The sequence below is a fragment of the Capsella rubella genome, unplaced genomic scaffold (genome assembly GCF_000375325.1).
Source record: "Capsella rubella cultivar Monte Gargano unplaced genomic scaffold, Caprub1_0 scaffold_5, whole genome shotgun sequence".
In the NCBI taxonomy this organism is placed as follows: Eukaryota; Viridiplantae; Streptophyta; class Magnoliopsida; order Brassicales; family Brassicaceae; genus Capsella; species Capsella rubella.
In genome coordinates, this window is record NW_006238919.1 from 927932 (window position 1) to 944073 (window position 16142).

The following is a 16142-nucleotide window of genomic DNA, read 5'->3' on the forward strand; positions in this document are numbered from 1 at the left end:
ACATCAACCATTCTCTCACCACGCTACGTCAGCTTTTTATACTTCTCATAATTAAAATGAAAAAAAAAATTATTAGAAACACAGAGCCACGTCAACATGCTATTTGTTTTGTTTGTTTATTGTTTTGTCTAAATATGTTAATACCATTAGAAAATGAATTTTGATACATGAAAGATTTGGGTAAATCTAGAAAAGCATCAAGTTTCACCATTTCTTTTGGACCTTGCCAAAGTAAATTAAGGGATGAACTGCGACTTTCCTATTTTTTTTTTTTTTTTTTAATTTTGTTTTTAGAGGTTTTGATGTACATGTGTGTGATGTACAACTACTAGTTAGGTAGGACTATGTAACTATGTTCCTCACTTTCCAGATATAGAAGACTGAAGCTTGAGTAGCAACCTTCCGCATTAAAATCTAAAATACCAAATATATATAACCTTTCAATAATATGATTTTGAATCAGTTTGAAGTATATAAATTTACACCTGTAATTAATCAGGCTTTTCACGCTCCTACTTCAGATTCACGTGCCTTCCTTCTTATATATACCTTCTTAATCGCTTGTTAAGATTCCTCGCTTTTCTTTTTATTTTTTCCCTCGAAAATGGTTTCTCTTCTTCCTCGAGTCCAATTGCATCTTCAAGTTTCTTAACCCCCTTAACAATCTCGTCGACAAAATCGGATTCAGAGCTGCCAAAATATAGTATACTTTAATCCACTAAACAGCCTTCATATAATTTTACTATAGTGCTTATACAAAGCAAGAAGAAAGTACCTCTTTTCTTCTAGAGGCAAACCCATCTTATCGCATATGCGCTTCAAGGCTTTCTTCCATTTCTTGACCTGATGCTTACTAAAATCTTCTGCGAGCTTCTGGAAGTTTCTACCAAACTCACTGTCAAGTGTAGGTTTTCTAACATCATCTGCGTCCACCTTGTAGAAGATTGGTATGACTCGGAGCTTTCCATGATCCGCGAGATTATTCATCATCACCAACTCATCCATGCACCACTTTGACTCCGCGTAGCTAGAACAATTAAGACTGAGATGTTGTCATGATAACGAATCTTGAAAACCAAAAGCGCGTGTAAAAGAATCCTACAAACTAACCTGGGAGAGAAGATGGCCAGCGCTATCCTTGACTCTTTGATCCTCACAAAGATATGTTTTAGGTCTTCGCCTCTCTGCTCGTTTTTGTCTATGAAGAACTTGATCCCTTGTCTCTCGAAGGCATCGGTGAGGTGGCTGACAAAGTTGTACCGCAGTTCTTCACCCCGGAAGTTCAAGAACACTTGATGGACATTAAACGGAGAGACAGCGTTTCTCATAGGGCAACCGCGAAAAATTCTAGTTCGTTCGGCCATCCGTGAAGGAGCGACAAGACTTATCAGCGTCAAGACACGGTGATATAGGGAGGTGTAATTTGTGGAGCGGCGGCCAGATCACAATGAAATTCTGACGGATATTCTTACTTTGTATAAATTCTCTAAGTTCAAAAGAAAAAGAAAAAAGTTGCGGAAAGACAGAAAAATCGTATATTGGACGAATTAGCTTTTGAGTTTCATTAAACTTGTGATACAGTTCTATATTGTGAAGGTAGGATGTTTAAATAGATTGGCTGAGGTAAAAGAAAACAAAAAGACTGGAAAAAAATGGAGAAGAGGAGAGACGAGTGATATTGATACCTCACAATCATAAGACGTCAAAAAAGAGTATTTTCCCAGAACCCTGATCACTGGTTCGCGGCTGTAACAAGTGATGCAAAATAAGTTTGACGTCATCTTATACGTACGCGTTACTTATTTTCAAAAATAATACGGTTATGAATAATCTTTGTTTCCAAAATAATAAGGTTTTGAATAAACTTAGACGTGTATATTTTCATCTTATTTTCCTAAATAATACGCTTTTGCTGCTGAAAAGTTAGTTTTGTTGTAATATTTATTTCCGCAAAGTAGAACAAAGGGAATGTACGTATCAAAAGCTCGGTCACATGATATATATGAGAATCAGAGGCTAATACATTGTCATAGTGCTTTCTACTAGTATATTTTATTTGATCTTCTAGATAAAAACCTTGATAAAATACTAATTACTAGTTTTAATTGAGTCTCGAAGAATCTGAGCCCAATTATTAATGTCACATCACTTTCATGACCGATTGTTTTTGGAAACTAAATTAAAGAACGTTGTTTAAGAAAAAACCTAGTTGGCCATTACATTGAAGCCATATTATTTTTTGGTAACAAGTTATAATCCTCTCACGATTAGGGATTTAGATTCCTAGTTTGAGTGGTGTGATAGAAGTGAAACAGTTTAAACACTATGAAGGTGAAAGCAGATATTAAAGACACAGAGACAAATTAACTGTAGCAGTTTACAGTTTACTACTTGGACAAGTTTTAACACACATAATACTATGAAGGTGAAAACAACAACCTGATTAGTCTAAAGACATTTCTGAACCATAGTAAATCATTAAGGTAACTATTATCAGATTCTCAAGACTTATAAAAAGAAAAAAAAAAAGTACTAACCCTAAGATTGAAAGCTTGGACTTTCTATATACCTATCGAAGTTAAGTTTGTCCTGCTTTTGTGAAACTGGCCCAATACTATTCGGCCCAAAAGAGACCAATACAAAAATTCTGCGTCGTCTTCTTCCTCGTGGCCGTCAAATTTGAAAGCTGAGTTTACAATTGCAGCCTCACAAAAACCTCATCTTTTCATCAAACTCAAACACTATTGCCTCTGTTTTAACATCACATAAAAAAACAGAGACGTTGGTCGTGAAAACCATCCACGATGCTGGCTACATCTTCATTGGAGCCCTAAAGTGGTCAGGTCTCTTCATTGTTGAAGGTCAGGTGGACTAATTACGTATTCAAAGCAGCGTCACTTCATTCATACAGGTACATTTTTTTTATCATGTTACCATGTGAATAAATATTTTTTCTTGGTTTGCAAACGTAGTTTTTAGTTTGCCATGATTCATCCCAACCTTCTCAATATATTTTAAACTCCGGCTACAATTTCTGGTATATAGTTAATTCAAATATCTATTTGTTATATCGTTAACGCGCAAGGTAAATTAAAGTAGACTAGACATTGAAAAAAATTTATATGTCATTTCCAGTTATTTATGAAATATATCAATAAAATTTAAAATTTATAACTTGAAATTTTTTAAAATCTACAATTATCCCATTAGCTAAGATAACAAAAGTTTCGACCACAAAAAGTTACAAACTTATAAAAAGGTATAATACATCCAAACTCAACAATTTATTATCATCAATTAAATTTATAGAATCAAAACTACCAAATTGAAAATAGAACATAGAAGAACTGAATCGAAAACCGAACCTAAATTTATAAAAATATCCGAATGAGACTCCAAACTCTAGAATTAGAACCGAATAAAACTGAACTGAACTTATCCAAATACCCAAATACCCAAACACAAAAACCTAATACTAGTATGAAAATATGATTTTAAATAGTATGAAATATGTAATTTAAACACATGCAACCACTGATCTTTACCGAGTCGGTTATTTTTTTTGTGCATTTGAATATTATTAACTAGTAATAATGAAAGAGTTTGTAAAATATACAAAAAAAGCTTAAGATAGTAGTAACAAGGAATTCATTTGGGATTGTATATTCATTAGGGATCCAATTTCGCATTGGTCCACCAATATTAGGGACGTTAAAAGGGGTACAAGCTTGGTCCTCCAAAAAACCAACCGGTTAATAAAAATATTGGCCGAAACAAAATCGAAACAAAAGTCAAAAACTAGTCCAAAACTCATCAAAATCCAATACTTAAATACTCTTCGGTCTAATAGTATTTGGTTTCTCTTAAAGCACGAACAAATCATGAACAGCTATAGATGAGAATTATATATTGAATAACGAAAAGATAAACAATTGACAAATGAAATTTATTAAGACAATTAAAGAAGCAGAAGCAAATAAACATCAACGAAATGAAAATGTTCACTAAACATAATTACGATGTATATGCTGACTTCATCACTTTCAGCAAACAATATTCCGGAGAAACAAACTCAGAAACTAATTTAACAAAATTAACGACATATATGGGGAAAAATGGGTTAGGCTTGACGAGATTGTGAAGTATGAATTTGTGTGTTAGTGAAAGATATGTGGAACAATGTGCTGCTTGTGTGTATTCCTAGCCGGAACTGAATCCTCGATTGCGTGCTTGTCGTTAACTCACTTTTCTTTTTTATATCCTTGTGTCTAATTACTTTGCTAACTTCCAGAGTAATTTCTTTGATGAAATCGGATTCAGAGCTGCCAAATATAATATACTTTAATCCATCAAACCCATCTTATCACTTATCGCTTATAGCTTAAAGACAAACCCATCTTACCGCAGATGCAATATATTTTTTTACTATAGAGCGTATAAAAAGCAAGGGGAAGTACCTCTCCTGGCTTGAACACACACCTGCCTTAGTGCTGATGGACTTCAATGCTTCTTTCCATTCCTTAATCTGTTTTCCACTAGAGGTTTCCGCGAGCGTCCAGAAGTTTTTACCAAACTCAGTGCCATGTGTCGGGTTTCCAACATCTTCTGGCTCCACCTTGTAGAAGATTGGTATGACTATGAGCTTGTTTTTTCCCTTTAATTCCATCATCTTTACTAGTTCGTCCAAGCACCATGCTGACTCTGAATACCTATAATTAATACAATTATTATGATTCTTGAATTTTATGTCTTTTCTTTATGCATTAGTTACTAATTAAATAATTAACATGATCACACTGAGAACGTGAAATAATATTTAGTATAAAAACCTTGTAGACAAGATGGCTAGTGCAATGCTCGACTCTTCGATTCTGACAAATAGTTTGTTTACGTCTTCGCCTCTCTTCTCGTCTTCGTCAATGAAGGATTTAATCTTGGACCTCTGGAAGGCATCGCGGAGGTGGCTAACAAAGTTTTTCCGTAGTTGATCTCCCCGGAAATTAAAGAACACTTGAGGGACTTTACCCGGGGAGACCGTCGTGGGATATGAAACAGGCGACGGCGTCAAATTCGAGTTCGTTTGACCATCACTGGATGAGCGAAAAGACTCATCGTCAAAACGCGGTGATGGGGACTTGTAATTTGTTGAGCGGCGGCAAGATCTCAGTGAAACTTTGGCGGCCTTATCTATGATGCTGGAAGTGATTAGCAGCAAGATAATGCAACCTACGGTCATGTTCCTCGCCAATGTTACCTATAGAGGAAATCACATCATCATTATCTTTAAAGGCCAATACATGATACCTTAATAATTTTGAGACTCATTTTGAGTTTTTAAACAATAAAATACTAATAATTTTATATAATTGAGTTATTTTAATTAAACCTTAATTCTAAAGCATAAATTGAACTACTCAAAAAAAAAAACAAGTGTGTCAAGATTCAAGAGTCTCTAAAGGTTCTCACTTCTGTTTCCTACAATTTCATTTTCTTACAATGTTTTGATTGTTTGAAACTCATTGAGAAACCCTTGATGATAAGACCATCTCCATCCACCGATGGAGATGAGTGTCTCAGTTAATAAACAAACAAAATAAATTGAAAAGCCAAGAAAGAGAAAAAAGTGAGTGTCTGCCCACAAACTTTTAAAGGCAATCTTCAAAATACCTTTTACTAATGTGTCATCAGACAAATAACTATGTTTAAATTTTATTAAAAAAGAAGGAAGACCCTTGTTTTGAATGGCTCACCGATAGTGATGCTTCAGTGATAGAAATGGAGTGTCTTAGTTAAATTTGTTTTTATAATGATAAATTATACTCCATATAATAATAGTAAACTAAATTATGGGTCAATTTGCCAACTAATTAAAACAAAAAAAGCAGATGAAGAATATATCATACTATTTGAAAAAATTTAAAAATAGAAGAGGTAGAGAAAATTACCTTTTTGGTGTTGTGATGGTATGGTGATGGGTGGTGGTGGCCAGAGGCCGGTGGTGTCCGACGGTGGTGGTTGGAGGTTGGTGGTGGTCGGAGACCGGTGGTAGCTAGAGCTGGTGATGGTGACCGAAGGTGGGTGGTGGTCAAATGTGATAATGGTCGGAGGTGGTGGTGATCGGTGGCCGGATTTGATGGTAGTGAGCCAGCGATGGTGGCTGGTGGTGTGTAGTGGGTGATGGGGGTGGCTGAGGGTGGGATGATGGTGGTGGTGATGATGGCAGTGGTGGTGGAGGTAGGTTGGAAAACTAAACCCTACAAAGATAGTAATTTGTCAGCTCAATATTTCATAAACTAACCCCTAAACTTTTTATTATGCAATCGGGTCACAAATATCAGTAATACATAAAATACAGTGAATATCACTTTTGATGGTTAGTGACTTAGTGTAGTCAATCGTTAAAATATTGTTTTTTTAAGTTTTAGATCTGCTAAAATCCCTTAAATTAGGGCATAATTTTTCCATTTGGATAGGGCAAAATGTTAGGCCGAAGATTGAAGAGGAGATTCTAAAATACACATATAGTTTCTTATTAGACCTCTTGGTGTATATGGATGTCTTATTTTCAGACACAGAATCAGATTTCACTAGGTTAAACATGAGTCAAACTAGAAGTAAACTCATCATCGGTTAGTGGCTGCACATTAGGGTTATTATTGTCACTGAACAACGTGTTTGGATCCAAAAGATCACACGTACAGAAATCTTTTTTTTTCATTCACCGGAATTCTCACATCATCCTTCATCCCTAGACATAAAGTTCTTTTTCAGCTAAAAGAGAATCAAAACAACTCAATCACATCACGTACAAGCTTTGGGAGAAGCATGAAAAAACTAGGCCACAACTTCTATAAAACTTAAAAACTCGGATACGAATCGAGATTCTTGACTCGTCACTACACAACCACAAAAAACTCAAATTTAGAGGATTTTCAAAATTTTATTTTACTGGTTTATCGTTTTTCGAAGCATGTATAAAGAGTCGAAGAGTTTCTTCTCTATCACGTTTTTCTGAAGATCTTTTTATTTGTCTAACACATATTGTCATCAAATAACTTAAAGAGAAAACTTGTTAGTAAGTTTAGAAGTGTCTGGATACTTATAATATTAGGACTAGATGTAATATGTGTTGTATTCAATAGAAGAGCGAAGTATTTATACATACATACACAGTGGCCTAAATATCAGTTCTTATGAATGGCTTATCAGTTTTTTTCTTGGTTTTATTAAAATAATCTTTTATATAACTTATAATTTTTAAATCACTGTTTAAATCTAGTGTTCATGAATTGGTGCAGGCGCTAGATTCAATTTTTAAAACAATAATGTTCACGCTAAGAGTGGTCATCGTCTCGGAAGTGTACATCTAAGAGACCGATGGTGGTTTAATCTATATAAAGGGGTCAAGTATGATCCTATCATGATCAGGGTTTGCAATTCGTAGTTCGAGTGGTGGAGGAGATGGTCCATCATCAATGGAAGAGAAGAAAAGCCACGAAAAAGGAAGAAGAGAAGAGATTACTATATATGATGATCCATCAATATCGATGGAAAGGAAGAAGAAGAGGAAGTGAAGAGACAATGTTTCATAGTAGCTAGAGTAAGAAGAGAAGTGATGAATCATCAAATATCGATGGAAAGATATTCAAAAGTCTCATATTCTTATGTAGAACCCAAGGAGTTCGAATTACTAAAGGAAGGAAACGTACCTTGATTACCCCATCTTCGCAAGCTTCCTGGTCTTTCTGCGATGAACCAATCTTCATTAGAAGGTTTCTGAGATGAATCGCAGAGCTCTCTCTCTCTCTTTCTTTCCTTTTTTTCACTCTCTATTAGTCTATTTATAAAAAAAAAAAAAAAATTTGGTATTCCTTTATTAAAAGAGGAGATCTTGGAATATGATGATGATGACATGGTAGGTTCGTCACAAATATAAAACTATCGAAGACTTTCGAAGAAAGAGCCGCTGTTTAACTAAACAAAAAAAAAAAACCAAAATCGAAATCGAACATAAAAGAATTGAATGGAAACGCAACCAAAATTCATAAAATTACATTCCAATCCCTTTTTCAAGAAATTATTCCAACGTTGTTTCCAATTTTTTTTTCTTTTTTCTTTTAATTAAAAAACTTGTCAAAGCCTTTTTATCTCTTGTAATATTTTTTCTTATATATCTACATAACAAAAATTTCAGAATTTTCCTTATTGCTACCAAAGAAAAGAAATTAAAATTGTGTTCTTAAATTTATTTTGATAATCTTCATGGTCATACTAGTACTAATTTGTTTCCATGAGCTTATCCTTAGAGAGTACAATAGCAGTTTTATGTCTTGTTGTTGTTCTTTATTCTTAAAACTAGATTCTGAAATTTAATTGCATTTTAAAAATTAGATTTCTTATATCTTCTGCTGTACGTCTGATTGCTACGACTGATTGCAAATCGCAAGGTTGTTCGTATTGTCATCAATGCAGCTAATTTTCTTAAAATTTGAAATTGTTAAGTTGTAATGATTATATGTTTAATTGTTAATTGTTTATGTAGCTAGCTAGCTAAACACCTAAAAAAACAAGAAAAATAGATAAAGATTTAAACAAACATAGGTTATATATTTTAATTGAAATTTTAAAGAAAAATTTGATCAATGAGTTATTAGATGTTAAATATATATTGCTAATTGTTTATTTTTTGATTTGTGATGTTTTATTAGTGTGTTTTGTTTTTTTTATACTTTTTCTAGATTTAAAATTTTTAGTCATTTTATTATTGAACTTATATTTTTTTAAATATGCTAAGATCTTTTATATTTTTATATTCATATAAATATCTAATATATAAATTAATTTTAATTAATTAACCCGTGGTCGAACCCGGTTAATCCGATGACCCGATTACCCTAAAGCTAGTCCGATTCACTATCCGGGTCGGGTTTAAAAACATTGCGGCAAAGTTTTGTTTTTTTTTGAGAAAGACTTTATCCTCGTCAAACGTAGTCAAACGTAGTTTACTTTAACTCGTGGGGTTGAGACATTGTCACTTGCTCCTCTTTCAGTCCACAATCAAGAAACCCACAGTCACGACATCTAATCGTCAACAGTTGAAGACTCAAAAAAACATCAAGAAGATGACTATTGCAAGAGACAGAGGAGATGAACGGATTTCGATTTGTCTTTCTCAAGACTTGTGTATTGTTTTTGACAAGTTTAATTGTTTTCAAAAAAAATAAAAATTAACTGTTTTCTATAGATCTGCTCAGTGAAAACAAATCATTGTCCCAGACAAACGAAAGAAGATGAAAGGTAAAGGTAAGGTTATTAATTATGGTTTTCTTAGATTAACTCATCTTACAAGAAAAGTTCATTCATTCGGTCCGGACAGTAAAGAAAAACAACAATTGCAAATAAATTTAAGTTTGTCTTCAGTTTCCGTTTTATTTGAACAAGGGAAACATGCCATTAAATCATCAACTCAGTCATTTACGCCAATTAAACCATGAACTTTCACGCAGTACATTTAAACCGTATATATACATTGACTTGCAAATTAAAACATAAAACAGAATTGACCAGGCCAAAACCAACATGTCGTTAAATCCGATAACAGAGCAATTAACAAATGTTAGTCTATTAACAACATGTTTTATGAATGGTTTGCATTTTAATCTCTTTAAAAAGTATGTACAATGACATGTTGTTAATTACTCCGTTATAAGATTCAACGACATGTTGTTTTTAGCTTGGTCAACTATGTTTCATCTTATTTTCCTAAATAATACGGTTTTCTATTGAAAAGTTGGTTTTGTCGTAGATGTATATGTTTCACGCAAAAGTAGAACAAAGGGAATGTATCAAAAGCTCGGTCACATGATATATATGAGAATATCAGAGGCTAATACATTTTCATATTAATTGCTTTACTATATTTGATTTGTTCTTCTAAAAAATTCTCTTTAGAAACTAATTTGATTAACGAATGGAATTTCTGAAAATTAAGTTAAACAAACGTTGTTTAAGAAAAAACCTAGTTGACCATTTCAATGAAGACATATTAGTTTTTGGTAAAAAAGTTATATCCTTTCACGATTAGGGATTTAGATTCCTAGTTTGGTGTGATAGAAGTGAAACATTTTACACACAAATAATACTATGAAGGTGAAAGCAAAATTTACAGACACAGGGACAAATTAACTGTAAGCAGTTTACTACTTGGACAAGTTTTAACACTATGAAGGTGAAAGCAACAACCTGATTAGTCTAAAAACAGTTCTGAACCATAGTAAATCATTAAGGTAAGTGTTATCAGATTCTCAAGACTTTTAGAGCACCTCCAGGTAAGAACATGCGTATTAAAATTAGATTTTGAATGTCAATGAAAAATTCCAAGTTTTTTTGGTTTTAACTGTTGATTCTTGTGTTTTTTCTTATGATCTTGTTTCTTTTGTTGTGATACATATCTAACTTATCCCAAGTTTTTTGAATTCAGAAATGCTAGCTTGTCTGTTTGTTAGGCCATCGTTCGGAACGAGAGAAAGTGAATATAGGTTATAATATGTGGTACGAGAGAGAGTGAATTTAACTAAAGTCGTCTCTCTTTACAAAAAAATATATTAAATTTATGTTAAAAAGTGATTAAAGATACCCATAGTCTAACCATTGGATGTGGTAGGTACGAGAGTTCCGAACGATGGCCTAGATGTCATTCTTTTTACGTTATATGCACGGCGTAACAGAACTAACCAAAAAAAATAAAAAAAAGTTTAACGAACTTATAAGCTTACTACGAAGCTCACTACGAAGTTTACTACGAAGCTTTATATCCAGTACGTAAGAAGCTATCTTTACTAATTTCATTTGAGATAGTCATAATCTACACCACGACAATATATATGACAACTAAGAGAGTAACAAGGTATATTTTTCGGATAGTAAAAATTATAAAAGAGAGACCTTTTCCGGGTTTAAGAAAAAAAAGATTAATATAATCTAGTTTCCCTAATAATCATCAAATCAAAACAGAGTTGATTACACACATATCTAGTTCAAAACACTCCACTTTAGGGGTTTGTTTCGTAGTTAAATTAATAAGAAAAAGAAAAAATTGAAGAAAGAGAAAAAGAAGGGTGCTAAAAAAATCCTTTAAAACAATTAATACACATATAGATATTGCTTACCAACGAGTTTGTCGTTTTTCATAAGACAAAAAAAACAGAGAAAAAGAAAAGAACAGGAGAGAAAGAGAGAGGCATAGAGATTGAGGGAGAAAACAACAAAATAACGCGTTATTTGTTATAAAATATAACTCATAGTAATATATAATATTATTTAGTGTATGTATACACATATATTTTCTTTCTTCTGCAATTTTCAAGGACTGTATAAAATAAATGGAAATAAACAAAGAAAAAAAAAAGACTGTTGTTGTTAGATCGATATTTAGTTATTTACCAACCACTTGGCCCTTGAATAAACCTGGTATTTTTGCAGGGAAATACCAAAAGACGAAATCCCTGGGACTGAATCATGCTCCGTATGCGATATAAACTTATAGAATGTTTCACAGTATACTAGGAAACACCCGCGTGGTTAATTACCTTGCGAGAAGTGAAAATTTAAATTTAATAATTTATGGTATATAGAATGTTTGTGATAATGTGATCATAGATTAATATTAATTTAAACATTTTAATCTAAGAAAATGATTATAAGTATAAGAAATCAATTTTATAAACTACAATTTCTGTATATTATTGTAAGTTTAAAATAGTGATTGCGTTACATGAATAGATTTTGTTTTTTTTAAGAATACTGATAAAAAATATATACTAAACGACAAATCATCATCAACTATTTTCTTTCATTTTCTTTGTGGGCCTTTGTATGATTAGAGCTTCATTTTCTGTATCATCCAATCCAGGTTTGCGTAATTGTGTCCTCTAGGGTTTTGTTTTCTTTAGATGTGATAACTCTTTTATTTGGTGAACTTCTTCTTTTTACTGTGTGGTGGCTTTCTCCGGTGATTATGCCATCTTTTCCATTTACATATAAAAACTTTGATTCGTTGATTTTGTTTCTTTTTCTAATCTAAATTATTAAAAGAGTAGTCAAACAAGCTCACGTTCGCTCTCAGAAACTAATTACGGTTTTATTCTTAATAAAAAATACTCATAGCTTTCAATTTTCTGAATATCCCTTATTTAACTAAAATCAAAAAAAAATGAAATATTACAATCATAATCGAAATTTATTTATAAAAACCTAAAATATTAGTAAAACCTAAAAATAAAAGGCAAATAGGCTTACGTAAAAAAACATGTTAAAAATATACATCCATACTTGAAACCCTAAAACATGTTTATTGTTTTTGTGTTGTCAGTTTTTGAGTTATACTAGAGGATAATTCGGGCTTCGCCCGGTCTTACATATTTGGTAGTTGATATATTTTTGTGTTATTAACAATTGAACTTATATGTTAGTATGAATGTGTTATTAAAACCCCCAACGTTATTATTCCTTGGTTGGAAACAAAGTGTACACGTCTTGCTGTTGCTGGTGGTGCTAGATAAACATTATTAGTTCTTGGTTATTATGTTAAAATTTTGGGAAAAAGTCATATAATCTAATCAGTTTAACCGTATATTTCTCCAAAACATCAAAATGGAAAATAGCATAAGAACTAAAGCCCATTAGTTATTTGAGATACGTAAAATTTTGGTCGACCAATGTTCTCTAAATAACGGATTGCACGTCTCACACTACCATAATAAACCTTGTATGTTCATCATTTTATTTATTTACATTTACAATATCAGCTCTTAAATAGGTAGTTAATGAAATCAGCTCTTAAATAGGTAGTTCATGAAATAAGTATATAAAATGAAACATAGATAAGAACATAAGAAAATAAATGAAAAAGTTCCTTTCACACTTTGACTTAAAGTTACATTGATCTTCATTAATTAAAAACTTGGCTTTTACTATCAACCTCGTTTCGGCGCCTACCAATCACCATAACCCCGACAAATACTTAAAACGGATACAAATGGAACGAACCAAAGTCTTTGAACTAATGATACAGGGCAACAGGAAAAGGCAAGTCCAATAACTGTTTCTGAGGCTTAATTTATATGCAAATAGTTTCATTATGTTTTCTAATGAACCAGTCAGTGTTTTTCGAAACCTACATGATTTAATATGTTATTGGAGAACACTTACATTGAAATTATGAAATATATGGTCTCTAGCCGTAGTTGCTATTCCATCCTCTGCAGATACTCCGCTGAAAAATCGCCCGTCTCATTCATGAAGCTTTGAAAATTTGAAAGTTTAGTTAGAAGCAAACTTAATAATTTTTAAAAATAGGCTGAAGCAATTTATAGCGGAGAAGTACCTTATACATGACAATTAATAATTCTATCTCACCATCATATTAACATATATTTTTTAGCAACTTCCAACGGTGAGAGATGACGAAACTCGACATTGGATAGTAATTCTTCCAAGTAACAGAACTGTAAATAATCGAGCAAAGAAAACATGTTTATTTCCTACAAAAATTCCTACAAAATATTTGGAAGGAAATATTTTCTACTAAAATACTTCGCATTTATTACAAAAACAGCAACGGTAGGAAAGCATAAGCGAGTTTACTACGAAAATGCGTGTGTGAAAGTTGTAGGAAAATTTCCTATCAAATTCATATAAATATTACCTTCGTAGGAAATCTGGAAGGAAAGGGAAACAAATAGTGTAAAAAAAAGCGCGGTTGGAAATTGGTAGGAAAATTTCCTACCAAATACCTTCAGGTAAAGTTTTGTAGGTAAAGGCGAAATTTTGGTAGGTAAAGGCAATGTTTTGGTAGGAAATTAGAAGGAAACGTTTTTCTTTCCTTCTCACTAATGGTAGAAAACGCGTCAGAAATATCATTCACTTTTCCTTCAAGATTACCTTTACAGTTTCCTTCGACACGATTTTGGTAGGAAATTTCCTACCAATATCTTTCTATCCTCGATTTCCTACGGGCGATTTCCTACCATTTTTTTTTAAAGGAATTCGAAAGAAATGTTTGTTTCCTACCATATTTTTACCCAAACTGTCATAGTAATTTCCTGTTTTTCTTGTAGTATATAATTATGTACATCTACATAGTTTTTTTTTACTTAGACTATAACTTTTACCAACTTAGATGAAGCGTAAGAGCTAAATCTGAGAATTTTTTTATATTTTGTTTGGTTTTAAAAAAAAAAACAGAGAAAGTGTTACCATCATATAATTTGTCATTGCTTGTTAGAAATCATCTAGAGTTTGTCAAGAGTTTTAAAAGACTACATTTTTATTGTTTACAAAAGTGACAAAGTCTGGAAATTCCAATCACACTGAAAATGGAACGGAAACAACGGAACAAAACAAAGGTACCTTACCACGTTGATCTCATTGCTGATCATCAATGCTTCATGATGGTAAAGCTCTTATGTGCTGTAAGCAATAAATTCTGTGATAATATCAAGGAAGAGTAAATCGCAGGTTTCCACTGAAGATCCTATTATCAGAGCTGTAAAAAGGCACTCCAATTATTCCATCTCTGACTCCTTGACTCTTAAATTTCAAACCCAGCCAAGAGATGTGTGATAGGGTAAGATTTGTTGAAAAAAATAATCATATACTTTAAAAGAAAAACTCAATCGTTGCTAAAACGTGAAAACCCTAAACCTTGTATTATCAACAACCATCTTCTATACGAAACTCCAATCTGAGTCAGTTGAGAGGGATGTGTGATGAGGAGGTCGTGGTAACAACACTTGTAGAACAGATTTGCAGATCTCGATCTCATAAAAAATTGTAGCAGAATAACAAAAGGAGAGCTTGAGAGGAGATTAAAGATCAAAGGTGTGAATCATAGGATCTTTTTCTTACGGGAAGAAAGAAAGAGAGAACTGAAGAGGAAGAGACATATACAGCTTAAAAGAGAGATTTTAGGAGGAAGGAAGACTTTATTTTGGAGTTGGGATAACTGATGAAGATGGAGAGTCTATCAATTGACGAAGAACGTTCGATTTTCGAAGAATTAGGATTAAACTTTGTCTTATGCCAAGTGTCATCTTAGAGTAGAATTTTGAAAAGCTGATTTGGATGGCTTGAGTAGCCTCAAATTACTCATTTTATTAGTAAGTAATGGATAAAAGTATGTCTTTTGATGTACATTTTGGGAATTTCTATCACTGAATCTTTCCATTTTTTCTCCTTTAAAATTTTAGATTATTTTTCTCTGTTGATTTTAATTTATATACGATCATGTTTAAATTATAAAAATCAAACGTTGATTACTGTTCTGCTAACAAATTTTTTTGTTAAATATTGTGGCCCCAGGAATGTTGGCAATATTATCACCTTCAGGTATAAAAGTGGAAGTACAAAATTTTCAAGGTTTACCTTGGGGTTACGTGGGAGCTGGTGTCACCTTGGGGTTTTTTTCTGAGATTTTCATTAACCTTAAGCACATGCAAAGAAATGTTTTGAATACTTTAGCAAAAGACTATTGAATGTGGTTTTCTATGTGAAATTAGCTCATACTGTCAAGTTCCAGCAAAATTTATTTAATATGATTCTTAAGAATGTCAATATAATGATGATGATAAGTTAACTTCAATTTGTAATGTTTTGTTGAAAGTTGAAACGATGATTCAACGTGAACATTTCGTCGTTGCCCTCTCCCTTCTCCCTTGTCATCTCAATGTTTTTGTTTCCGTTTCGTTTCCTTAACTTTTTGTTGCCCCTCACCACTTAAACAAAATCCATATACATGCATGTGTTCTTTGATTACCCTATTTACATAGATTTGGTGTTAAGAAAACATATATATTAACCTTATAAACTTAAGTAGATTTATCTCTAATTAAGAAACCATCTAAATCATTAGAAGTATTACTTACATAATTGTCCAATCTGCTGGAGGAACTAAAGACCAATAATCGTTTTTCTTGTTGGTAAAGAGAAAATTTTTGCATGATTGGGTAACGAAGGATTTCTAGCATATGGTAAACTAAACAAAACACGCCTTTAAATGGAAGAGCCTTTCTAAGTTTCTACAAATATAAATATTAATTCTAATATTCATCATCATCTTCTTAGTCAACACATGCAAAGCTTGA

General features: G+C 32.5%; 1 protein-coding gene and 1 long non-coding RNA gene across 2 annotated transcripts; one reads left to right on the forward strand and one right to left on the reverse strand.

Annotated features, from left to right (window-relative positions):
* Positions 1-539: 539 nt before the first annotated feature.
* LOC17887168 (TIR domain-containing protein) lies at positions 540-1364 on the reverse strand. Its single transcript, XM_006292504.2, has 3 exons — positions 1111-1364; positions 776-1027; positions 540-690 (listed from the first exon to the last, which is right to left on the reverse strand). The coding sequence occupies exons 1-3, from the start codon at positions 1362-1364 to the stop codon at positions 540-542; spliced, it is 657 nt and encodes a 218-aa protein (XP_006292566.2).
* Positions 1365-2698: 1334 nt separating this feature from the next.
* LOC111830525 lies at positions 2699-4746 on the forward strand. The gene is made up of 2 exons (XR_002833937.1): positions 2699-2911; positions 4432-4746. It is a non-coding gene; the product is annotated as an uncharacterized LOC111830525 (long non-coding RNA).
* Positions 4747-16142: the final 11396 nt, after the last annotated feature.